The sequence below is a fragment of the Schistocerca piceifrons genome, chromosome 3, assembly GCF_021461385.2.
Source record: "Schistocerca piceifrons isolate TAMUIC-IGC-003096 chromosome 3, iqSchPice1.1, whole genome shotgun sequence".
Lineage (NCBI taxonomy): Eukaryota > Metazoa > Arthropoda > Insecta > Orthoptera > Acrididae > Schistocerca > Schistocerca piceifrons.
This window is the reverse complement of record NC_060140.1, coordinates 72476751-72504143: the sequence shown is the minus strand read 5'-3', so window position 1 is coordinate 72504143 and position 27393 is coordinate 72476751. Positions and strand designations below refer to the sequence as shown.

The 27393-nt window shown below is 42.7% G+C and overlaps 1 protein-coding gene across 1 annotated transcript in view; it reads left to right on the top strand.

The window, feature by feature from the left end:
* LOC124788398 (coiled-coil and C2 domain-containing protein 2A) overlaps positions 1-27393 on the top strand; it is a 348192-nt gene that overhangs the window by 275045 nt on the left and 45754 nt on the right. Inside the window, exon 16 of the mRNA XM_047255664.1 lies at positions 8540-8705. Within this exon, the coding sequence (XP_047111620.1) occupies positions 8540-8705 (166 nt within the window). The remainder of the gene's footprint in view (positions 1-8539; positions 8706-27393) is intronic.

Sequence of the window (27393 nt, the reverse complement as noted above, 5' to 3'; positions counted from 1 at the left end):
TGTTTGGTCTGGTATATATGTCTGTTGTTTCATTCAATGTGACACTAACTGCACTTATTTTCATCCAATAAATCTTGTAGTCACATGATAATGAATTTAATTTATCCCCAATGTATTTCAATATTTATTTTACTGTTATTTGAAGCATTTTTGCTAATTTGTAGTAATTAGTAAAGAAGCCCACAATCTACACCTACATTTATACTCTGCAAACCACTGTAAAGTGTATGGCAGAGAGTACTTCACATTCTATCACATGTTTAAGTTTTTTCCATTCCAGCCACAGTTGGAGTGTGGGAAGAATGAGTGCTTGAATGGATCTTGCATGCTCTAACTAATCTAATCCTGTCTTCATAGTTGATAATTTAATTTTGTGAATGACATTACACACACACACACACACACACACACACACACACACATACACACATACAAGGCTGCATGATCATTTCTGTTTATGCTGTACCAGTTATGTTTCTTGAAACTTTTTAAATGAGCTTTTGTGGAATAGTAGGGTCTGTCTTCAAATGTCTACCAGTTCAGATTTTTCAGCATCTCAAACTCTCCCGCAGCTTAAGCAAAGCAAATCTATGACCACAGCTGCTGCTCCTCTTTGTATACATTTAGTATCCCCTATTAGTCTTCTTTGCATTTTGTTGCATCTAGGTATTTGTATAAGCAAGCTGATTCCAGTTGTGACTGATACTAATAAAACAACCTTGGCAACATGTGGATGGGCATACTGCACCCGAATGATGATGTCCTTCAAGATTCCTGGGCACTGAACTATGGTGCAGAAGTTTTGCTGGGAAGCCCTTACACATCTTTATACATTCCCAATCTCTCCTCATGCAATTTCCATATTTTTGGAGCACTGAGGCAAGTTGATTCACTGCAGATGAAGAGGTGCATGCCTGGGAACACTTGTGATTCTATAGGGATTGATCATCTTGTCCTACAGTGGATTAAACTTATTAACAGTTGTTGCAATAACTTTTGAAATAATAAACAATTTACCTACTTTTTCCATTAGTCTTGTTTTAATTTGACTGCCACTTATGTAAACATAATCAGAGGGATAGTAATTGTCCTCAGCACCCACCTGTAATAAACACTGGAGTCACAACATGTGAGCAGTTCATTGTAACACCTTTGTTGAGAGATGTGTTAGATTGTGTTCTCCAACATAAAGTTTTATGTCAAATAAATATCATATTGCAATTTAAAAGTTTTGCAACCAATACAGGATAATAAAATCTTAGAGAAATTCAGCACACATCACTAAGCAAATGACGATCCTTACTAACAATATTATGAAAAGGGTAGTGTTGTGACAGTGCCACAAGATTTAAAAGTGCCGCTACGTCAGTACGCAAACACGGCGATAGAGGCGCTCCGCAGCTCGGCCGAGCGCGGGAGCGCCACCTGGCTATGAACGGCGCCGGCCGCATGTCACGGCACGGCAGTCGAATGACAGATACCGAGTTAGTAGCATGTAACCCGCTAGTGTTTCTACTTTTGTGTATCCACGCAGTTTATTAGTGATTAAAGGTTATAACACTTTTGGCGACGAGGATGGGGTATTTTTTTTCCTGCGTTGTGGACTTGTGTGTTCGTGTCGGGGCAAACATGGAACAGCTTATGCAAGCGCTCATTGAACAACAAACGCAGCTGACGGCTGCTATTCAGGCGTTGTCGACGTCGCTTACTCATCGTCTGTCTTCCTCTTCTCCGCCTCCGTTCCCTCCTTACGACGAGGCCGCTGAAGACTGGGAGGATTATGAGAAGCGTTTGCGGCAACACTTCTTGGCTTTCGGCGCTGTCGACGCTCCTATGTGTAAGTCGTTATTTCTATCTTGGATTTCCCCATGGATCTATCAGCTGCTATCTCAGTTAGCCCCTCTGCGGGAACCTGCCTCTCTGTCCTTCCAAGAAATGTGTGATTTATTGTCTAACTATTACCGAAAACACACCCACGTCGTTGCCGCCCGCGTGGCGTTCTACCGGTGTCGTAAACAGCCCCATCAATCCTACCGGGCTTGGGCGGCGGAACTACACGGTCTGAGTCGGAAATGTCAGTTTGTCACGGACACTCATCATGAGTCTTATGCTGATTCAATGGTTCGGGACGCTATTCTCCGGCTTGCTCCTGATAAAGAAGTTCGGCAACGCGCCTTACCATTGCCAAACCCGTCGTTGTCGGAAGTTCTCAGCATCGCTCAATCTTTTGAAGTGTCTCACGCTGCTGGTGCGCAAATAGATGCGTGGTGTGATGTAGGCGCTGTACACACCACTTTCGACATGGACAGTTTGCCTGTTTCACAGGGAAACAATGATGTGGCGGCGGTGCACTCGCGTCAACAACGTCGCATTGGGCCGCCACGCTTGCGGCGAAAACGGCAACCACAGAAGCAGGTTCGTTCCGCACTTCCTTCTTGTCCACGTTGCTTCGTACAGCATGACAGGGCCGCATGTCCAAAACGTTGGGCCACGTGTAATTCATGTAGGAAAAAAGGCCACATTGCTTCTGTGAGTCAGTCCCCTAAAGTTCCTGTCGACGAGGACGAGGCATCGGACATGGATGTTAACTGTGTGCTTTCTCAGACAAATAAGTTGTTTGTTACTGTTCGTGTTCTGGATAAAGACATTCGCATGCAAGTGGACACTGGCTCTGCAGTAACTCTCATTAATTCTCTCACGTTTTGGAGTTGGGCTCCCCTCCCTTGTCTCCAGTTACGCGAAATCTACGAACTTATAATAAGCAGAAAATTCCTATCGTTGGCCTGTTTGATGCTTCCACTGCCTACAAGTCTGTTGTTAGGCCCCTCACGTTTTATGTGGTGGATCATGTGGGCACTGAAAACCTGTTCGGTTATGATGCTTTCCAGTTGTTCGGGTTCTCCATTGATGATGATGTGCACCTTATATCTGAGGATATTCCGTATCAACAGCTGGATGGCTTGTGTTCTGAATTCTCGTCCGTGTTCTCTGCTGGCCTGGGTCGTGCCAAGGATTTTGAAGCCCACATTACTCTTAAACCTACAGCTCGCCCTAAGTTTTTCCGGGCTCGCCCTATTCCGATGGCGTTGCGTGCACCTGTCAAAGCTGAGATAGACAGGTTAACAGCGTCGGGGATTCTCCTTCCTGTTACATCCAGCGAATGGGCATCGCCCATCGTGGTGGTTTCTAAACCAAACGGGAGTCTGCGATTGTGTGGTGATTTTAAAGCCACTGTCAACGCTCAGAGCCTCATTGACACTTATCCTCTTCCCCGTCCTGAGGAGTTATTTACCAAGCTCGCTGGGGGCCAGTTCTTTTCCAAACTTGACTTATCGGAGGCGTACCATCAGTTGCCGTTGGATGCTTCTTCCAAGGAATTTCTCGTCATCAACACTCCTTGTGGGTTGTATCAGTACCAGCGGTTACCCTTTGGTGTCGCTAGCACGCCGGCCATTTTTCAGCGGTTTTTGGAACAGCTCACGGCTTTCGTTCCCGGCTGCATCAACTACCTGGATGACATTGTTGTCACGGGGGCCTCCACTGAGGAGCACCTTCGCAATTTGCGTTCACTGTTTCGGGTTCTGCATTCAGCTGGGTTGAAGTGCAATCTGGCCAAGTCACAGTTCTTCCAACCCTCCATTGTGTATCTTGGTTTCCACTTGTCCTGTGAGGATATACGTCCTCTACGACAGCACGTTGTGGCCATTACCGCTCTACCCGGGCCGTCTACGGTCAAAGAACTTCAGGCGTTTCTAGGCAAGGTTGCTTATTATCACAAATTCATTCCATCCGCGGCGGCGGTGGCTCATCCTCTGCATCAGCTGTTACGCAAAAACGTTCCTTTCTGTTGGTCCGACGAGTGTGAGCAGGCTTTTGTCCGCCTGAAGGCTCATTTGCAGTCGGCGCCTTGTCTTGCCACATTCCGTCTGGGTCAGCACTTGGTTCTGGCGACTGACGCGTCACAGTATGGCCTAGGGGCTGTTCTCGCCCATCGGTATGAGGATGGGTCGGAACGACCCATTGCCTACGATTCCAAGACCCTCAACGATGCCCAACGGCGTTACTCTCAAATCAAAAAGGAGGCGCTCGCTATCATTTATGCTCTAAAAAAGTTCAGCGTTTTTTGTATGGTTCTAAGTTTCACCTCATCACTGACCACAAGCCGCTGATCTCTCTGTTCAGCCCCTCGGCGTCGCTTCCGGATAAGGCAGCTCACCGCCTGCAACGTTGGGCCTTATACTTGTCTCGTTTTCACTATGAGATACACTATCGCCCCACGGCTCAGCACGCCAACGCTGACGCGTTGTCGCGTTTGTCGATGGGCCCCGACCCGGTTTTCGATCGAGATGAACTACTCTGTTTCCACATTGATGAGGAAGAACTTCGTGCGGTCGAGGGTTTTCCACTTACAGGTTCGCAGGTCGCGTCGGCTACTGCGCGGGACCCGGTCCTGCGTCAGGTAATCGGTTTTGTTCAACGGGGTTGGCCGGACAGGACCAAGGCCCGGGCATCGGATCCCCTTCGCAACTACCATGCCTTGCGCGTTCGTCTGTCTGTTCATGAGGGTGTTGTTCTTCTGGCCACGGATGGCGCATCTCCATGGGTGGTGGTGCCAGTCTCTCTTCACAAAGCTGTTCTCAAACTATTGCATGAAGGCCATTGGGGGATTTCTCGGACTAAGTCCCTGGCCCGCAGGCACGTTTATTGGCCCGGTATTGATTCGGACATCGCCCACATGGTCGCTGCGTGTGGTCAGTGTGCTCAACAACTGGCTGCACCCCGTACAATGCCCTCTCTGTGGCCTGATCCGGCGCAGCTGTGGGAACGAGTGCACGCTGAGTTTGCCGGCCCCTTCCTCGGCACTTATTGGCTACTGTTGATTGACGCCTTCTCGAAGTTTCCGTTTGTTGTTCGATGTCCGTCGCCCACCACTGCGGCGACGACGCTGGCTTTGTCCAAAATCTTTGCGCTAGAAGGTCTTCCATCCACGATTGTCACGGACAATGGCCCTCAGTTCTCTTCACAGGGTTTCCGTGATTTTTGTACTGGACAAGGGATTCATCATGTTACAGCGCCGCCCTTCCATCCGCAATCGAATGGGGAGGTCGAGCGCCTTGTCCGCACTTTCAAAAGCCAGATGAAAAAAATCCTTAGTGATTTTTCCACGGATGACGCTCTGTTGCAATTTCTGAGTTCTTATCGCTTCACGCCTCTGGGTGATCGCAGCCCGGCTGAACTCTTGCATGGCCGCCAACCGCGCACTCTACTGCACCTGCTTCACCCTGTCAGGCCTTGTACTGTGTCCCCTAGTGCGGGAAAATACTCGGTGGGCGACGACGTGTGGGCACGAGGGTATGGATCTCGCCCTAAATGGATTCCAGGGGTGGTCCAGGCTCTTCGCGGCCGCCGGCTTTGTGAAATACGTACGGACGACGGCATGGTTGTTCGCCATTACGACCAGATGCGCCCCCATGTGGTGGCCACGCCGGTGCCACTGCCCCTTCTTTCGCCTCCACCAGCCCGAGAAGCCAGTCCTGTCGCTACTGCTGATCTTCCGTGCGTGTTGCTGCAGCCGATGTCGCTACTGCTTCCGAGTACGCCGGAACCGGCCCCAGATGCGACGCAGCCTTCTCCGGGACCCATCTCGCTGGAGCACACCCCCAGGTCCTCGACATCTATGGATGCTGCTCCGGAGTTTTCACCCATCATCTCGTCCAGGAGGCACGTTCCACGCGCATGCTTCCGTCCTGGACACTTTCGACCATACTCTCATGTTCCTCCGCGGGATCTTCTCGGTGCCTCCCAAGAGGCCATGGATGTCTCCACACTGTCCGTGTCTCCAAGGAAGTGAGTGTTTTTTTTTTTTAAAGGGGGGGAAAAGTGTTGTGACAGTGCCACGAGATTTAAAAGTGCCGCTATGTCAGTACGCGAACACGGCGATAGAGGCGCTCCGCAGCTCGGCCGAGCGCCGGAGCGCCACCTGGCTATGAACGGCGCCGGCCGCATGTCACGGCATGGCAGTCGAATGACAGATACCGAGTTAGTAGCATGTAACCCGCTAGTGTTTCTACTTTTGTGTATCCACGCAATTTATTAGTGATTAAAAGTTATAACAGGTAGATTGCTACCGACCATATAGCAGAGATTTTGAGGTGCAGACAGGCACAACAAAAAGACTACTGAACACATCAGCTTTCAGCCAGATGGCCTTCCTCTGAAATAGACAAAACACACACACACACACACACACACACACACACACACACACACACACACACACACAAACGTAAGTGCAGCTTACAAACACATGACCACTGTCTATGGCTGCCGAGGCTACACTGTGAGCAACTACGCATGATGGGAGAAGCAGTCTGGGTGGTGAGGGTATGGAGGCTGAGGTGTGGAGGGAAAAGGAGAGCAGGGTTTGGGGGGGGGGGGGGGGGGGCAGTAGTGTGCTAATAGTTTTTACCTGTTTACTGTGAACTACATCAGTTTTAACATCTGTTCTTCTAAACTGACACCATTGCCTTGCTTAACTCTGTAACAATATACCATTTCCTCTTACAGATAAGATGGCTTTCTTCTTCTAATTTTTCAGTATTAATTATTAATGGTAATTTATGCTGGATCAATCAGTGTCAGACTTAACTGCACAACGGCCAAAAAAAGTAATGGTTCCAATTTGATTCAAATATTTTGTATTTAAAATGTTATATAAAATGGGAGTAAAAGGATCATACATTGTACAAAATGAAGCAAAATAAAGTAAGCAAATCTTATTTGGGCATTACGGCATCACTTTCTGACATATAAATTACAAAGGTCAGTCACCCAATACCTATCCCAAAAGCTAGCTGAAATATTATCAAGTGTCAAGATAAGAAAACTAATGTAGGACATATTAGACAAATGGTACACTCATTTAAAAGAAAGTGTAAAACATGCGGATGCAGAAGAATGTAACTAGGATATAGATTTTAATAACATATTGGAGCTGCCCAAAACACATAATATTTATAGAAGGAAAATACAGACAGCACTTGAAATCTCCACATATGAGTGCAATTTCAATAGAGATGATGGCCATAAACTTTCAGCTTTGTGGCTACCCAGCATCAAGAAAGCAAGTACCCAGCCACAGTGCACAATGAATTTAAACAACTTTGTTGGCATGACGACAACAATGTTTTGATAATACCTGCCTCTCTTTCAGTATTTACCGAACAATATTGGCATTCTGGAGATTTTCACACAGCAGCTTTACTTCTTTTTTATATTAAAAAAATAAAATAAAATAAAAAAATAACTTTTGTAAGTGCACACTGGAAAAGATCCCAGCAGAGAGGTCAAAATATAAAGTTTGAAGAGGAAAGTAACAATTCAGAAGATCTCAGCATCAATATATTAAACAAATCAGCAGAAACCATAGCCTAGAGTGACATACATTAATCAAGGATAAAGCGAACAAGTAATTTAGTACATTGACTATTGAAATAAAGCATTGGAGAGTTCAAATGGGTGCACAGGTTTTGTGATGCATGCTTAGCAATCACCTCTATGTGTGGCACTTAAATGCAGCTCTGATTTATATAATTTCTGCTGTTCAAGTATGTAATGATTTACAGAATGAAATTTCGCTGTGCAGCAGAGTGTGCACTGTTATGAAATATCGTTTCTCCCAGGCATGTTAATCCTGCAAGATATGCAGGAGAAGTTTTGAAAGTAGGAAAGAAGGACTGCAGAAGGGAAGCTGTCAGGGTTGATCTGCAAGAGTCGTGCCTGAATTACTTAGTTGATAAGAGCATTCCTCATGAAGGGTAAACTCCTGATTTTAGTCCCAGTTTTAATCTGCCTGGAAATTTTATATGATGATTTGAATACATTAATGACTAATTATAATTATATGTTATGATGATTCAGTTGGATGTATTTGAGCATGCTGTATTTTCCATGTGGCAGTAGTGCATTACAAAACAAAATAATGTGTTGGGCCAATCACAATAATCAATGAAAGTGTATGCTAATGGAAAAAGGAGATTTATTAGGCATGCAAACGAAAAAGAGACCAACCTTAACTGACTCTTGAAGAGAGTTGTTCTGTTAACACACAATTTAGCATTTATAAAATATCCATAGATGTTGTCAACAATAAGTTTCTTGTATTTTTCAGTACTCTTAGAATGTTTCCGAAATCCTTTTTCTTAAATATCAAACATTGGCAGAACATTGAAACTCAAACTAAGAGCTGTGTATTGCCAATCATTGACTAGCCAGTAAGTCATGCCATATGACACTCAGGCTATAGCAGTATTCCATGATTGTACTCAATTTTTTTAGATCCATATAAGCTACTACCCTGTAAGATGTGTATTTTGAGGTGAACAGTATTAGACTGTTGCAATTTCACAAGGTGCAATTCATATACTGCTTAATTTTCAGTAATTATGTAGGGTATATAATGTAATCTCAGTGTACACCTGTCAGCCTATATTTACTACTAAGATGTGTACATATGCAACATATCATTTTGACTGTGCAGGAGAAGCTAGAAAGTACTGAGCTGCCACATGTTCAGGAACACTTAGAAAAATGGGAAGAGCAAATGTTGGCTGAATTTCCACATCGAAAAGTTAAGACTTTGGTTACAGATATTAGTGGCAAAACAGTTTGTGTTACAAGATTTTTCCGAGCTCTTGCGCCACCAGGTAAATGCCAATTTTTGGATATCATGTGTAGTAGATTTTGGCTTTTATACTTATGTGTTTAATCATAAATTCCTTCATGCACTTGCACCTGCACAAGCATAGTACAGTAATTCGTCTACATGACTAGGAATATCCCAAAATAAAATTATAATCATTTTTTAAATAATTTTGCTCTTTGGTAGCAGATCACTTAACCCTGACAATAAAGTGAAACATGTAAAAATGGATAAGGTTTCATATCATCTAGATTCTTTGTCCTGAAAAATGGGAAATTTTTAACAGAAAAAGATCAGTTTCAAGAAGTAGGTAGATATTTCACCTTGGAATGAGGGTGAAGGTAAACAGAGCTGGACAGTATGAAATAAAAAAGTATTACACATGTGGTGATTATTGTCTGCCAAACATTACCTTTGTCACCAACATGTACTATGTGATATGTTCCCTGATTTCAGTCTGTGTTACTTCATGCCACTCTGTACATGTGTTTTTGTGTCTGTAATATTCAACTAATATAAAATATTTTTGCATTTAGCCATTTTGGTAGTTCTCTTATCCAACTATTGATGACAGTGGCTGAATTAACCACATTAGTGACCCCACATTTCCATGCATTATACTGACGATTGTATGTTCTGTGGCATCGTTTGCTGTAATCAATGGATTGCCTGAAGTCCAGTGATCTGCATTCCATGCTATCCATACCAGCTTTAGACTTCGACTGTCAAGCCCAGGAGCTAACACTGATGCAAGAGAGACATTCATCTACACAACACGTGATGGGTTTAACTTATCCCAGACCTCAATGGCAGAGACATTGTACACCATCTGCTTCATTCACTCCATGTCATGCTGACCCTAGTGTGCCCAGTATCATTATTATGTGCCTATGAAACCTGACATTATCATGCATTGTGTAAATGTGCAACACGCATCACCACCAGTGTTTCGTGGTCAGCATATATCAGATTGCTACCTACACACTATACCACAGTGTGTCATATGACCACCAGATCCACTCTTTGTGCATATTCCACCATTTTCTCTGTCACTTACAGCTGGCATATTCACACGGGTCAACCTCATGCATGTGCCATCCACACCATATTGTGTCCAAGGTTTTCATTGTCCCCCTTTCCCCTCCCCCACAGAGACCCTGTACCAGAGACTCACTCTGCATGCACACCTACTGCCACTCTTTTGGACAACCACATTCATCTCTTCCACACTGGCCGACCACATGTCGACTGCATCATGCACCTCGTGTAGCTGCTGCCTTGCCCTATCCACCGGGACCTCAGGCAATGCACTGATCTGACAGCAGACTCTGCATGTCGTATTCAATCGAGATTGTAGTTCTGCCATTGTACAATCCTCCCCATCACTGTCCATACCTCGTGATTCGTCAGCTCATCTTTTGCTTAACAGCATGTTTTGATTGGCTAGTCCCTGAAACTGCTGTTGCAGAAAGGCAAACCAAAGATGTGGATTGCACTGGTAGACAACTTGCTCAACATCCATAGCATCATCAATAATGACACATACTTCATCTGCATAGCTACAGTGCCTAATCAGTGATTTAGTGCTTTGCTCTCCCACCCATTGTACATACATCACTGCTGAAACTAGTGTTATTGAACACCTGTCACATGCTCCTGAAAAGGCCATTCATCATATGACTTGTGATGAACATCTGGGACCCCAAACTCTGTCACAACTCTGGTGTCAGTTGCAGATCCAAGTTGACCCTGTGATCATGCCAGGCATTGCACTGTGGATTCTCAGACATCCTCATCAACTACAGTTATGGCTCCTTTCAATCTAGTCTGACCCTTTGGATATCAAACTTTGCATTGTGGACCAAGTGTTTTGGATCATCTGCCATAGACAGCTACTGCCACTGCCCAACACCTGTGGTTATTTTGATGACAATGTTGCCAACAGCACTCTCCCCCTCTACGCAACTTTTGATGGATTTAACCTTTCCCAGACATCAATAGCAGGAACAGTGTACCACACCTGCTTCATTTACTCAAGGTCATACAATCCTTTCACCTGGGTAGCAATGATGGGGCAGGAGCACGCATGACTCAGTGCAGTCATCTGGCTATAACCTGTGTGCAATGCCTCTACTGGATCCCTGACAGACACTGATTCCAGCTGAAGCCAACACCAAACACATGGCACACTTCCATCAAAGCTCAACAGAGGCAAACATAATACCTGCAACAGCCCTCACCCAGTCTGCCCACTCTGCTGGTTTCATACCATGTTTGGCAATGCAGCAAGGAAATGCCATACATCTGTGCATCCCCAAACTTCACTAATGGGCCAGTGTAGGTGCCCCTGTGCCCAACAATCCTGCACAGTGCCTTGTCAAACATCTTCCACTGAGTGTTTCCTCCAACTCAAGTGAGAGATTCTACATATCTGACTACAGCTCGAAGATTCAATTCCTTGTCAACACCAGCACAGAGGCTAGCATTGTCCCTACACCCTTGGCACATGCTCATGCCTTTCCAACCAAACTCACGCTATCTACAGCTAACAAGTCTCAAATCAGCATGGTTGTGGCAGCTGACCTCCAATCTACCTTATGCCAGACCTGAAATTTACATGGACATTTCATGTCGCCGATATCAATGGACCAGTGCTTGGTATGGACTTTCTCAGACACTTCAGTTTATCTCCAGGTATCCAGACAGCATCTCTACTGCATCATGCGAATGGCTCATGTACATCAGGCACATTTGGCCATGTTGACTCTACCACTGCAAGCTCACAGGATGCCAAATGTTATCAGTATACAGGATCAAGCCCTTATGGACATTGAGTGTGTGTGACTCAGTGCGATCATCTGGCAATAAACTGTGCACTGCCTCTACTGGATCACACCCCCAGCCCAACTGAGCCCTTTGATGAAGAGGCAACAAGTGATTCTCACTCCGTCTCATGCTCCAAAAGCACTACCAGTGAAACATCATGCAGTGTGTGTGACGACAACTCTCCATCATGTGACACTTTCCCACTACACGTTCAGACATCACCATGTGCAGTGTTTACACTCAACATCATGAACCATTGCACTGATGATCTGTCCATCAAAATTTGTGATGACCCGTATTCGTGTTCACCACTACTCCCACCACCCATTCTGGCTCAGTGGTGACACACTTCACATTGCTGAACACCTTAGAGCTGTCCACCAATGCAGAGGAGGCATGAGTATCATCCAGGTTCTCCATTCGTTTGTTTATCCAGAATTATTGACCTACCACACTACTTAAACGACTTTGTAGCCTTTTCCCACAGTGATGAGTTTGTTTGGTGAGGTTTCCATCAAATTCAAATAACTGACATTCACTCAAGGTTATGTAGAAGAACTCAATTATCTGTCCATTTTTAATTTAAAACTTTATCATCCCCAAAGCCACTGGTGCAATTTCAAGCTTTTTATTAATAATAAACTCTCTGAGTTTAAGCATTGGTTAGTCATTGGGTGTCACCTGAGTAACAAACCTATCAGGAATATTTCCACCCTCCTGAAGCTGCCCAAGTCAACTGTTGGTTGCTATGTGATTGTGAAGTGGGAATGTGAAGGGACAACCACAACTAAACCATGACCAGGCAGACCCCATGTTCTGACAGATAGGAGCTCTTGAGTATTATGGAGGGTGGTTGTAAAAAAGGCATATAAAATCAGTGGAAGGAATCATTTGGGAGTTCCAAAGTGCTACCACTAGTCTAGATAGTACAGGTACTGTGCATGAGGAGTTAAAATGAATTGAGTGCAGTAGTCGAGCAGCTCCTCGTAGGCCACACATTTCTGTAGTCAGTGCTAAGGGACGCTTGAGTTGGTGTAAATGGCAATGCCACTGGTCAGTATATCACTGGAAATGCGTGATTTTGGGCGATGAACCAGGTTCTATGTTGTAGCAGTCCAATGGAAGGATCTGGGTTTGGCGAATACCTGTGGAATATTACCTGCCATTGTGTGTAGTAACAACAGTGGAGTACAGAGGAGGTAGTGTTATGGTAAGAGGATGTTTTCCATGGTTAGGGTGTGTTCCCCTTATTGCACTTAAAAAAAGGCTAAATGCAAAAGGATGTGAACACCTTTTACAACATTGTATACTGTGTACAGTAGAGGAACAGTTCAGAGAGACAACGTTCATTTGTATCAGCATGACAATGCACCCTATGGTAGAGCAGCAACTATGAAGCAGTGTTTGCAGACAATAAATTTCCTGAAATGGGCTGACCAGCCCAGAGCAACTTTGAGATGAGTTAGAATGTCGACATCACTCCAGACCCCAACTTTCAATATCACTACTTTCTCTGCTTCCAGCTCTTGAGGAAGAATGGGCTGTCATTCCTCCACAGACATTCAGGCATCTCACTGAAAGTGTTCCCATCAGAGTTAAAGCTGTTATAAAAGCAAAGAATGGATACACCTCATGTTAAGTCCAGTAATAGGACTCTGGATATTTTTGATCAGGGAGTGAATATTGTGAAATATTCCCTTGGAGTATGCGCAACATTAGTTCTACACTGAAGCTTCCCCTCCATTCCCAATTCTTAAAACAAGTGCTAAGATAATTAAATTGTGCTCCATGCAAAATTCTGTGAGATGGCTTCCAATTTCATTCCTTTACTGCAGTCCATAGTTGTTACTATCTTCACTTCTCTTTCTTTTCCTGCCATCAAATTCCAGTCCCTCATTACAGTTAAATGTTCATCTTCCTTAACATACTCTATCATTTTTGTTATATTGTCATACATTTCTTTCAATCTCCTCATCATCTGCAAAGCTGTTAGACATTTGTACTTGTACTACTGTGATAGACCTTTACTTTTTGTTTATCTTGGGCACTATTTTCCATTTGCTATGCTGTTTTAAGTAGTTTACCCATATATCCACATTCCTGTTTTCTTATCAATTACTAAATGCACTTCTGCATTACACCAATCTGATCCTATGTTTATAAATCTGTAATAACCAGTGCAAAATTCTGTTCCTCTTGCCACTGCACTTCACTATTTCCAATTATACCTAACTTAACCAATCCACATCTCTTTTCATCTTCTTTACCTATTTAAACAGCTAAAAGTATCTAACATGTCACACTCTGACCCATAAGAAAGAATATTCACATGAGAGAAACTTCGTATGAACAAAGGCTCCACTACTATGGTGTTTGACTATGAAGTATGTGGCAAAGGGGCTTCAGTAAAATCATGCTATTGAAACTAAATAGCAATTCAGAAAGTGGAAACCACAGTTTCATTTCTAAGTTACTACTTCAACTTATTCAATGTAATGTATAACCTTCCAGAGAGATTCAGCAGGAAATTTTGGTATGTGATGGGATGCTAGCTACACACTGCCACTGTCACTGACAAGCAATCTGGCTGTTCTATGGGACTACTTCATAGAGAAGACTGTGTGAACAGTACAAAAAGGGAACTGTGCTGCTTCAATCTGTACAACAGGCTTGTGAATTTATCTGTCAGTTGAGTTCTATGACATACTGCTCCAAAGTACATTCTTCTTAAATATTCTCTGGATGTCACACGCAACAGATTTCTAACACACCATAAAGATCTTTACCACACTGGAGGATGAAATAATACCCTGTACAGACCAATAGCTACCTCACGGGGAGCACAATGTAAGCTCACCCTTGGAAATTCTAGCTTAATTGCCGTATTCCTAAAGTCTAGTAATCAGACGTTTAAGGGGGATGTCCTACATGACCATTGGTGCAGCAGGTTGCATGCCTCAGCGATACAGATAGCTGTACCGTAGGTGCAACCATAACAGAGGGGCAGCTATTTAGAGGCCAGACAAAAGTGTGGTTCCTGAAGAGGGTAGCAGCCTTTTCAGTAGTTTCAGGGACAACAGTCCGGATGATTGGCTGATCTGACCTTGTAACATCAGCCAAAATGGCTTTGCTGTGCTGGTACTGTGAACGGCTGAAAGCAAGGGGAAACTGCAGCTGTAATTTTTCCTAAGAGCATACTGCTCTATTTTACGGTTAAATGATGATGGCATCCTTTTGGGTAAAATATTTCCGATCTGTGGGTGGGAACTGCTCAGGAGAGTATATTCATCAGGAAAAACAAACTGGCATTCTGTGGATTGTAATGTGGAATGTTAGAGCCCTTAATTGGATGGGTAGGTTAGAAAATTTAAAAGGGGAAATGGATAAGTAGACGTTAGATATAGTGGGAGTTATTGAAGTTCAGTGGCAGGAAGATCAGGACTTTTGGTCAGGTGAATACAGAATTATAAATACAAAATAAAATAGGGGCACTGCAGGAGAAAATAAACCATGTGCCTAATTATTTGTGGCATGCCTTTATCTCACTGCTACTAAAATCATATCGAACTCTGAGCAACAGAATATGTCTAAATATTTCCTTCCCATTCACACTGATATATTCAAACAAATTTCGGGCTTGCAGCCGGTCATCGTTCAATACTTCGCACGATATTTCAACTGGGCACCTGCCAGTCATCTTCAGGTGAGCCGTCGCAGACTGGCAAAAACGTCCTCCGTTCCGCAATATATAGCGTACTGTAACTATTCTGTGCATGCGTCGAAAACTTGATAGTTGAACCACACTGCCCGCCGGCAGCGCCCTCGCTGGTGGAATAGCGGAACTCAGTCGCCCTCTACGTTGCTGTTTGCCACGGCCGTCGACGCACTCTGTCGTCTTTGATTTGAGCAAATCGTGGAGATGATGGGATTCCATGCACTGTCCAGCTGGTAGCCGCTGTCACGGTTTAACAGATTTTCCGCCAGTCGTATTTCTACGGATTCTTTAATAATGGAGTCCCAGAAAGACGTTGCTGAGAACAAAATCATTGTTTTCTCATACTCCATTGAATGTCCAGTAGAAATACAATGTTCAGCAATAGCAGACTTGCTTGGCTGCAAAAGGCGGGTGTAACGTTGATGTTCAGTGCAGCGTTCTTTCACGGTGCGTGTTGTTTGACCTATGTAAGCCATACCACATTGACACGGTATCTTGTAAATTCCGGCCTTTCGTAGTAACAGATTGTCCTTAACTGATCCCACAAGGTCCGCAATCTTCGATGGTGGGCGGAAAACCACTTTTACCTGAAATTTTCAGAGGATTCTTGCTATTTTAAATGAAGTGTTGCCAACGAAAGAAGAAAAGCTAAAGATTGTTCCGGCATGTTCTCCTCTTTATTCACTTCCTGCTTTTTAGTTTTAACTGTTAGTGCCCTGTTAATCTGCTGGATGGAATACCCATTTTCGCTGAATACTGTCTTTAGATAGGCGAGTTCTTGAGGTAAGCTATCTAGATCTGAAACAGTATGAGCTCTATGAACAAGTGTTTTAAGCAAACTCATGGTTTGCGATGGGTGATGGCAACTCGATGTTTGCAGGTACAAATCAGTATGAGTGGGTTTCCGATAAACTGAATGCCCTAGAGAACCATCATTCTCCCTTCGAATCAGGACATCCAAGAAATTAAAATTCACATCACACTGATATAATTCACAACCAAGGTTCATTTGTCCCACAGTCTGCTAATGTTATCTCATTCTAAACTTTAGACCATGTGCCAGTGTCCACACTAACAATGGGTATTCACATGAATCATGTAAGTTCACTTCTGGTCCCATAAATTCATTTGTGCTTGACCTGAAACACTTTCAGATTTGTGTTTCTCCTTAACCTTTATATACATCAGCTAAATGTACTCCTCACTACATTTTCTAAATATTGCCTAATTTAACTTCTCATTCCCATATCCATGACTCCCTCAACACATTTTGACTCAGTGACTAAAAAACACTACAGACTTCGCACACTAATTACTACTAGAATTATTGGCATGACACAGTGCTGTATCCACCAGAAAAGGCATGTAATGACAGAAAATATTGGGAGCTCAGACTCATCAGCTTGTGCATACTGCTAGGTAGATCATCAGTAAGGGTACCAATATAGTATCCTTTCATATTTCCAAAATGCAAAATTTGTCAAAAAAACAAATCTTGAAATCCCATGAAATTTGCAAATAAAACGCACCACCTGGTAAAAAAAATTCTAAAACATCAAAACACAGGGCCAACGTCTGTGGCCAAACCTTTATTTATGGCTTTACTACATTTTTCAATGAGACAACACTCTAACTCATTCACACACTAAATATTTACAAAGTTACTGGTACCCATTCAGGTACATCATCAGACATCATAGGTCAAAGCATAGGTATCAAAATGATTTCATACAGAAACAAAATACCTAGCACTTATAAAGGACAAATATCACACAGACCACATACATGAAAAACATATAAAAAGTTGTAGCACTCTGTAAAACTTAATAATTGTGTGATAGTACAAGTGCTGTTCAAAAAGTATGCAACTGTTATTTATAACTGTTGCTGGCTTTAGGTGCCAGAAAGAGTGGTCATGTGTGTGTGTGAGTTGCATTTGCTTGAGTGTGTTTGTGTGTATGTTGTCTATTTTTGACAAAGGCCTTGTTGGCCAAAAGCTCATTTTGTAACAGTCTTCTGTTGTGCCTATCTGTGATTCACCATTTCTGCTGTATGGTGAGCAGCAACTATCCTTTTCATAATATTGTTATTTATAAAATTGATCTTTATTCACATACAATTGTTTGACTCAAGTCACCTTCAAAGTAGTCCTACTCAGTTTCGACACACATCACTGGAAACCCTCTTTCTGTGTGGTGTGGAGCTGCTCTGTTGAATTCTGCACAATGTCTTCCCTCTTCTGAAATCTGGTCTCCTTCAGAGTCCTTTTCAGTTTAGGGGAAACCCAGGAGTCACTCAGTGCTTGGCCAGGAGAACAGGGAGGCTGATAAACAACAACTATGTTGTACCTGGCTAAAAAAAACTCTGAATTAATTGAGAACGATGAGCAGGTGCATTATTATTGTGAAGGTCCCCACTGGCCACGAGTCTGCCTGTTCACAACTCACTGCTTCATGAAGGCAATGCAGAACCTCTTGGTAGTACTTCTTACTGACATTAGAATCTTCTGTGGTGTACTTACAATAGACAACACCATTGGAGTTAGAAAAAATGGTCAGCATGACTTTCACATTGCTGCAGAACTACCATGCTTTTATGGGTATGAAGTATGATGGATGCTTCCATTTCAATGACTGGAACTTGTTTCCTGGTCATACTCATAAACACAGGATTCGTCACCAGTGACAACTGTGTCAAGAAAGTTGAGATCACTGTTCACAGTATCTAACATGTCCTGTGTGACTTCCAAAACAAATTGTTTCTGCTCGGTTGATAATAACTTCTGCATAAACTTTGCTGACATTGTCCTGAAGTCCAAATGTTCTATCAAAATGGAATTAGTGGATCCAATAGTAATTTTAACCTCATTTGCAAGTTTTCTGACTTGATTTGTCTATCCTGCATCACCAGGATCCTTGCACGATCAGCAACAACGTCATTCGCAATTATTGAGGGCCTACCTTAACGTGCGTCATTCTTCACTGATGAATGACCGTCTTTGAAGTGGTTGTACCACTCCTCTATCTGTTGGGACCCATTGCTTCCTCCCCAAACCGTTGTTGAATATTGCAGATTGTTTCAATGTGAGAATCGCCAAGCTCAAAACAAAACTATTCCGATAATGTTATTCCACTTTTTCTGTCATTTTACCCAATCGATGACTGCCACTTACATGTGTTCACTTGTCAACAGCTAGCCAGAAACTTTTTGTTTCCACAGTTGTGATAAAATCAGGCTCTACATTACATATTCCTACACACACAGAGAGCATGTACACCCTGATACCATTGTTGGTTTGAGCAATCAAAAATAAGATTGGATTCTTTTTTGAACAGCTCTTGCGCATAAAGCACAGAATGATATGCGTGTTTCTTGTGTAGCTATGTTCTGTGAAGCTTGTTAATAATCCAGGTACGTAAATTTTGTCAAGTATCCCCTGTGCTCAGTACAGTTAGCCCCATTCCCTTTCTGCACTCAAAGCACTCCCTGACCCTCAGGCTTGCCGTATGTGCTGCCTTGGGTGGTGGCGGCCTCCCGTTGTAGTAATGTTGTGGTATGGTGGGTTGCTAAGTAAGCATCTCAACTTACATAGCTTAACTTCCAGTTGTGTGCTGGAACATGCCCATGATTATAAAAGAAGAGGCACAGTCTATCCCTGTTAAAGCTAACTGTGTGCCACCATTGGTAGATCTTGTTGTCAGCAGAGGGTGTAGCCACCACAGGAGTGCTGTTTGTGTTGCAGTGCAAAGCGTGGTCCTCACCTTACTGCAACCATCTGTCAGCATCCCCACTCTGCACCTTCCATGCACATTATGTCATACGGCCTTGCCCACTGAAGCTCTGTAGAATGATCATGGTGTTGAAATGCACCACATTGCACAACTCGCTGTACCGACTGGACTGGCACATCTCTGCGTGTGTTACTCTGCTTCTGTCTCCTTGGTCACATCATATGCCCTTAAAACAGTCAAATGCTACAGATGCTAACTATCACCTTCCCACCTTATAGGCTTTTGCTACTGCCTCAGACCTCTCTGGTAATTTTGAAACCACTTACTGGTAAATTATGTTTGTTGCCCCTTTTTTCAGTTATTTGTTATACAGTTTCTCAGATATCGCATATGCTCTTCTTTTTGAATCTCATAAAGCCTGTACCTTTATGAATGCTACTTCTTCGTTTATAATAGGTGACACCTGTTCTCATTCTGCTAATTGTCTTTCTTCTATTAGTTCTTGTTTCTTGTCTTTCAGCCCTTCAGTTTTGATGGTGGCTATCTGTGCTTTTAATGGCCCCTCAAGCACAGTTCCAGAGCAATGCATACCTGGAACCCTTAGTCATTTCCCAGGCTACTGTCTCTCCCACTTTCTTTGTCTGCTAGTTGATGTCTCCTGTTCACATGGGGCTACAAAATAGCTGTGATTATATCTGCCACAGCCTCAACTGTGACCTCAGGAACCCCTCTCATGTAGCTGCCTCTGCCTTCTTGACTTTCTCTGTGCTGTGCTTCATGCTCCCTATTGTTGCCACACCACTTATATTGTAGCCATTCACCTCTGTATTTGGTATTTCAGTAGTTTGGGCCTCAGTTATTTATATTACTTTTGCAAATTTTGGGTTTGCTTGTTTTCTACATGTTTTATAATCATCTTGACATACTCTTTCTTTTCAATGATCAGACTGTATGACTCCATACCATGCCAGTACTCGGCTTATTAAGGTTTTCTCTCCCAGTGGCATGTTCAAATATCTATTTAATTCTAGTGACTTCTTTGGCATGCCTGCCAGTAGCCCACGTGTCTGTCAGCCGTAGCCCCACACCCTCAGCTCATCCATGACCTCTTCTTGCATTTCCTGTGGCCAGTGTTTATCCACAAAGGCTTTTCCAAATCATTGTACGTCATCCTGTTCAAATTTAGTGTATCTGTCCAGTTGGCAGCTCCTTGCTCCAGCCTCCTCACTGCAAAGTATATGTTTTTATTGTTGGCCCATTTCATCCATATTTCACTTTTAAGTCTGTGCAAAAATTCCACTGGATGTAGTCTCCCTCCTGGTTGGAATCTCTTCCCATCTCCATCAGAAGGTTGACATTCTTATAATCAATTTACTGCTACATTGTTCACTCAAGATTCTGTTGATTTTAGTGGCTTCCTTCTATAGCATTTCTTTTACAAAGGTATTTATGTTGCCATTGTTAGCAGTCACAGTATCAGCAACCATATTTTCTCATGTTGTTAACACTGTCTTGCTCTTGGTGATCTCTGCCTTATTGTTATCACTAACTTCAATTATTCATTCTCCCGTGGTTTTCGTCTCATTTCATACAGAGGCTAGTTGTGCACCAAAGAGGTTGTAATTGCTGGTGCACCTAGCCACAGCTGGTTTGACTTGCATTATTTTCAGTTTGTCTGTTTGCCCTTTGTGACACATTTTTCAGTTTATTGATGTGCTCATTCCATTGAATAAGGAATTCTGCTTGCTGAGCTGTTACGTCTCTGATTTAGGCCCAGTTTTCCTCTATTATCCTATTGAAATAACACAGTTTTTTCTTCTTTCTGACCTTTATCCATTGGTTTATTTCAGCACTGTTTTCATGAATCTTTTTCTTCACTTCAGGTGAATTTTCATGTATATTTTTCCCTACCCCTTACAAGTCAGATGTCTTTCTATCCCAATGCCCTCACAGCTGCTAAAAATGTCAGCATACCTAAATTCTTTTCCCCTCTGGTAATTGTCTGAGTTTGTTCCTGTTCTATATTGCTCACTTTACTTTGTTAGTCTTCTTTCTGCAGTTGTGAAATTGTGTACTACTGTCTTTCACATCCACTGCCTCATTCATGAAATAAGTGTCTATTTCACTGGTTTCTGACATTTCTGCGATACCTGAATCTGCATCTACCTTTTCATTTTGTCCCCAGCTTGTATAACTTACATAAATGATATAGAGCAACCTTTCAACTCCCAATTGGTAACGTATGCAGACGATACCTCACTGTTATTTCTTGGTAAACAAAATGATGAGTTAACGTTGGTAGCAACTGAGGGACTACAGCAAATAACTACTTATTTCCAAGATCAAGGTTTGAAAGTTAATATCAGTAAATCTCAGTTATTGCCATTTAAACTTACAAACTCACACCAAACCTCTATCAGTAACATAGGTGGAATTGAAGTAGTGGACACAAAAGGCTGCAGATTTCTAGGTATTCACCTAGATGAAAATCTAAGATGGGTAAACCATATCAAATTTTTATGCAATAAAATCAGCAGTTCATTACATCTAATCAGCCAGTTATCAAAAGTAGTAGCACATCAGACATTAAAAACAATTTATTATGGAACCATTTTTCCACAGATTAATTACGGGATAGAGATATGGGGTTGCGCTGCCGACATACATATGAACAGAATATTAACCCTACAGAAAAGAGCAATCAGAATTATCCATGGATTAGGGTATAGAGATTCATGCAGGGAAATCTTTGTTCATCATAAATACCTCACAGTCTACTCACTGTATCTTTACAAATTAATTATATTTTTTGTGACACATCAAAACAAAGAAACAAAGTGCTCTGATATGCATGCCTATAATACAAGAAATAAAGACTGCTACTACAGACAAAGAACAAAATTAAAAACAACAGACCATAGTCCATGCATTAGTGGTCAAATATGGTACAACAGATTATCGAGCTCTATAAGGTGCCACAAAGGGAACTTATTCAAAGTGAAACATTTCTTGATTGACAAGTGTTTATACTCTTTAAGTGAATATTAATATTAAACTAAAATAAATTATTGTATATATATATATATATATATATATATATATATATATATATATATATATATATATATATATATATAGAGAGAGAGAGAGAGAGAGAGAGAGAGAGAGAGAGAGAGGGAAACATTCCACGTGGAAAAAATATATCTAAAAAGAAAGATGATGAGACTTACCAAACAAAAGCGCTGGCAGGTCGATAGACACACAAACATACACACAAAATTCAAGCTTTCGCAACAAACGGTTGCTTCTTCAGGAAAGAGGGAAGGAGAGGGAAAGACGAAAGGATGTGGGTTTTAAGGGAGAGGGTAAGGAGTCATTCCAATCCGCCCCCAGTGTAAAACCTGCCCCATGCACCCTCCCACCACCACCTACTCCAGTCCCGTAACCCGGAAGGTGCACACGATCAAAGGCAGAGCCACGTGTGAAAGCACCCACGTGATTTACCAACTGACCTGCCTACACTGTGAAGCCTTCTATGTGGGAATGACCAGCAACAAACTGTCCATTCGCATGAATGGACACAGGCAGACAGTGTTTGTTGGTAATGAGGATCACCCTGTGGCTAAACATGCCTTGGTGCACGGCCAGCACATCTTGGCACAGTGTTACACCATCCGGGTTATCTGGATACTTCCTACTAACACCAACCTGTCAGAACTCCGGAGATGGGAACTTGCCCTTCAGCATATCCTCTCTTCTCGCTATCCGCCAGGCCTCACTCTCCGCTAATTTCTAATTTCAATTTGCCGCCACTCATACCTCACCTGTCTTTCAACATCATCTTTGCCTCTGTACTTCCGCCTCGACTGACATCTCTGCCCAAAGAAACTCTTTGCCTCTGTATATGTCTGCTTGTGCCTGTATATGTGTGGATGGATATGTGTGTGTGTGCGCGAGTGTATACCCGTCCTTTTTTCCCCCTAAGGTAAGTCTTTCCGCTCCCGGGATTAGAATGACTCCTTACCCTCTCCCTTAAAACCCAAATCCTTTCGTCTTTCCCTCTCCTTCCCTCTTTCCTGACGAGGCAACCGTTGGTTGCGAAAGCTAGAATTTTGTATGTATGTTTGTGTTTGTTTGTATATATATATATATATATATATAATAGAGGGAAACATTCCACGTGGGAAAAATATATCTAAAAAGAAAGATGATGAAACTTACCAAACAAAAGCGCTGGCAGGTCGATAGACCTGTGTGTCTATCGACCTGCCAGCGCTTTTGTTTGGTAAGTTTCATCATCTTTCTTTTTATATATATATATATATATATATATATATATATATATATATATATATATATATATATATATATATATATATATATATATATATATATATATGGAAACATTCCACGTGGGAAAAATATATTTAAAAACAAAGATGATGTGACTTACCATACGAAAGCGCTGGCAGGTCGATAGAAACACAAACAGACACATACATACACACAAAATTCAAGCTTTCGCAACAAACGGTTGCATATATATATATATATATATATATATATTTTGTACTAAACTTGTCGGGCGCTGATAACCTCGCTGTTGTGCGCCCTAAAACACTAATAATCATCTAAACTTGTAAAAAAATGCTATGACGTTTGCAAAAGACACCAGTTGGTCTCTCCATGCAAAAAAATACAATAAATAAATAAAAATAAATAAACTTAAAATTCTATTCACTATCTGTCTTGTCTTGTCCCTCCACTCTTCTACTGCTTTAGGCATAGTTCACCAATTTTCACGTCCCGACACCACGCATTAGGTTATTTCCAACATTCACCCAAAAGCCACTTCTACTCATCAAACCTACAGCAGCAATGCCGCATGCAACCCATTATGCCAGTGAACCTTTTGCGAGACATCCAAATTTTTGCTGTAATGCTGTCGTTGATGTTTAGTGGTGCCGATGTCTGATACCACTGGAATCTGTCTTCTTTACTGCATGTTCATGGTGTTCACTGTTTCACTTGTATGCCACTTCTTGCATATATTGTTTCCCTTTGGTTTCTGTCCTCCCTTCCTTGTGTTTCCTTTCCTTTTTTAGTGCACTCCTTCTCCTCTTGTTTTGCCTCTGTATGTGAGGATTTGGAACTGCATCAGGTCTGTGTCTTTTAGCTGTTCCCCTTGTTCGCTGTTCGTCTTAGTCCCTTCACTGCATGTGTTCCTGTTTTTATGCGTTTGGGCGCTGATGACTCCGCTGTTTAGCGCCCTTAAACCTCAAACACACACACACACTTCTTGCATACATGTCAGTCACCACTGCTGTTTGCATGTCCAACATGCTCAAATTCATGTCTCCTCATTATTCTTTATAGCAATATTTTTTCATTTTAACTTCGGATGTCCGTCTTCTGCAATACCCTCACCAGATGTTAACTTGACTGGCTCAAAAATGCTACAGACTCTCTATGCTCATTATTACTAGCATTGTCAGCACCACATGACAATGCCACATCTGCCAGAAAAGGTGTGTAATGACAGAAGGTACTGGAAGGTAAGATTTACTGGTTAGCACATGCTGCTAAGTAGATCGTTGGTATGGGTATCAGGAACAGCACACTTACAGTGAATGGGCTCACTGGGAAGAGCTGCAATGGGGTTGGTAAACATTGCTGTGGAATACTATGTGGCTGATGAGGATAGGATTTCAAGTAGGATATTTCTTATATTGCAACTTGATGAGGCACAGTGAAAGATGAGGATGATCTTTTCAAAGCCTTGGTGATATTCAGTGATATGTGGAGTAATTGTCTGTCTTTAAAGGCTTCGGCATGTTTATTGGTGTATCTGAATATCACCTTCTTCCCATTACACATGGAATACTCACAGCTGCCAAGGCTGTGTGATATGAATGTTTTTAACATGTAATATATGACAGGTATCAGAACTGGGATAAAGAGTTATGGAAGAAAAGATCAAGGCTGTTCTTACCATGTGTCAGTCACAAAGATGTCATCAGTGAAAAAATGGGAATGATCCTTTAGGTGGCTCATATACGATGACCGTAGGAACATGCCATGTGACTTCCCTAAATAGTTTTGCAGATTTCTGTGTGATTTGCTTACAAAGCAGAAATAATTATGAATTGGCATGTGGTTGAGCAAGAGGGTAGGAAAGTGGGTGGTGGATTTGGTGTCAGGAGGTTCAAATGGCTCTAAGCACTATGGGACTTAACATCTGAGGTCATCAGTCCCCTAGGCTTAAAACTACTTAAACCTAACTAACCTAAGGACATCACACACATCCATGCCTGAGGCAGGATTCGAACCTGTGATCGTAGCAGCAGCGCAGTTCCGGACTGAAGAGCCTAGAACTGCTCGGCCACAGTGGCCGACATGTCAGGAGACAGAAGGTAATTTTCCATGGCAGAAAAGCCATGGTTCTGTGGAATGTTGGCATACAGGGATGCTACAAGCAATGAGTCTGGTGATAATGTGACAGGAGATGTGAAAAGGCAGTGGAAGAAGTAATTAGTGACTTGGATGCTGGGAGTGAGAGTGCAAAAAATTAATTGGATAAGCTGGGCTATCAGTGGTGAGCATCTTTCTGTGGGTGTGTTATAACCAGTCCCAATTGAACAAACAGTAGAGAGATCTTTGTTTTGAGCAAAACACCATTTTGTCTTTTCTTTTATATTGCAGACATGTTTTGCTGAAGCTCCAGCATTGTCAGTGAACTTTCTATTAAACAGGAAAAATGCTCTGTCACTAGCATCATTTGGCATTTTTCCTGTAGGTGAAAAGTTTTGGAATGGACCTAATATAATAATGTTGGTTCAAGGTCATGTTAAATTTCTATGAAAGGATCGCAGTGCCAAGGTTTTTTTTTTAAAGGAATTTTAGAAAGCTGGCAGTGGCCCCTCATCAAATAGTCACTGCAGTTGATGCCCATGATGGTGGACCCTTAGTCTGTGAGAAAAATGGTAACCTTAAGATTGATTTAAAGTCATCAAAAGCAGCATATAACATAGCTGTGATGCTGGACTCATGGAAGGACATTCGGGGACGGTACACTATGTGATCGAATGTATCTGGGCGCATGGCTGAAAATGACTTACAAGTTTGTGGTGCTCTCCGTCGGTAATGCTGGAATTCAGTATGGTGTTGGCCCACCGTTAGCCTTGATGAGAGCTTTCACTCTTGCAGGCATACGTTCAGTCAGGTGCTGGAAGGTTTCTTGTGGAATGGCAGCCCATTCTTCATGGAGTTCTGCACTGAGGAGAGGTATTGATGTCAGCCAGTGAGGACTGGTGCGAAGTCGTCATTCCAAAACATCCCAAAAGTGTTCTGTAGGATTCAGGTCAGGACTCTGTTAAGGGCAGTCCTTTACTGGGATGTTATTGTCATGTAACCACTCTGCCACAGGCCGTATATTATGAACAGGTGTTCAATCATGTTGAAAGATGCAGTCGCCATTACCCAATTGCTCTTCAACAGCGGGAAGCAAGAAGGTGCTTAAAACATCAGTGTAGGCCTGTGCTGTGATAGTGGCATGCATAACAACAAGGGGTGCAAGCCCCCTCCATGAAAAACCTGACCACACCATAACACCACCGCCTCTGAATTTTACTTTTGGCACTACACACACTGACAGATTATGTTCACTAGGGATTCGCCATACCCCACCCTGCCAGCGGATCGCCATGTTGTGTACCGTAATTTGTCACTCCACACAACATTTTTCCACTGTTCAATCATCCAATGTTTAGCTCCTTAAATCAGGCGAGGCATCGTTTGGTGTTTCTTCTCATCTCCCTTCTAACTGTCATAGTACTTTCAGTGGATCCTGATGCAGTTTGGTATTCCTGTGTAATAGTCTGGATAGATGTCTGCCTATCACACATTATGACCCTTTTCAACTGTCAGCGGTCTCCGTCAGTCAACAGACAAGGTAGGCCTGTTCGCCTTTGCGCTGTACATGTCCCTCCACATTTCCACTTCACTACCACATCAGAAACAGTGGACCTAGGGATGTTTAGGAGTGTGAAAATCTTGTGCACAGACGTATGACACAAGTGACACCCATTCACCTGACCACGTTTGAAGTCTGTGAGTTCTGCAGAGCACCCCATTCTGCTCTCTCGTGATGTCTAATGACAACTGAGGTCACTGATATGCAGTACCTGGCAGTAGGTGGTGGCACAATGCACCTGATATGAAAAACGTATGTTTTTGGGGGTGTCCAGATACTTTTGATCAAATAGTGCAGGTAAAGCTAGGTTTGAGCTGAGGAATGTCTGGGAGTGTTCCTGGCAGTTTATGTGCAGAAGAGAGGGAACTTGGGGAGGATTTCAGTTGAAGCGAGTCTTGAAGTGGTTATGGCAAGCTTCATTATGTGCATTAGCTGGACTGTGGTCAGT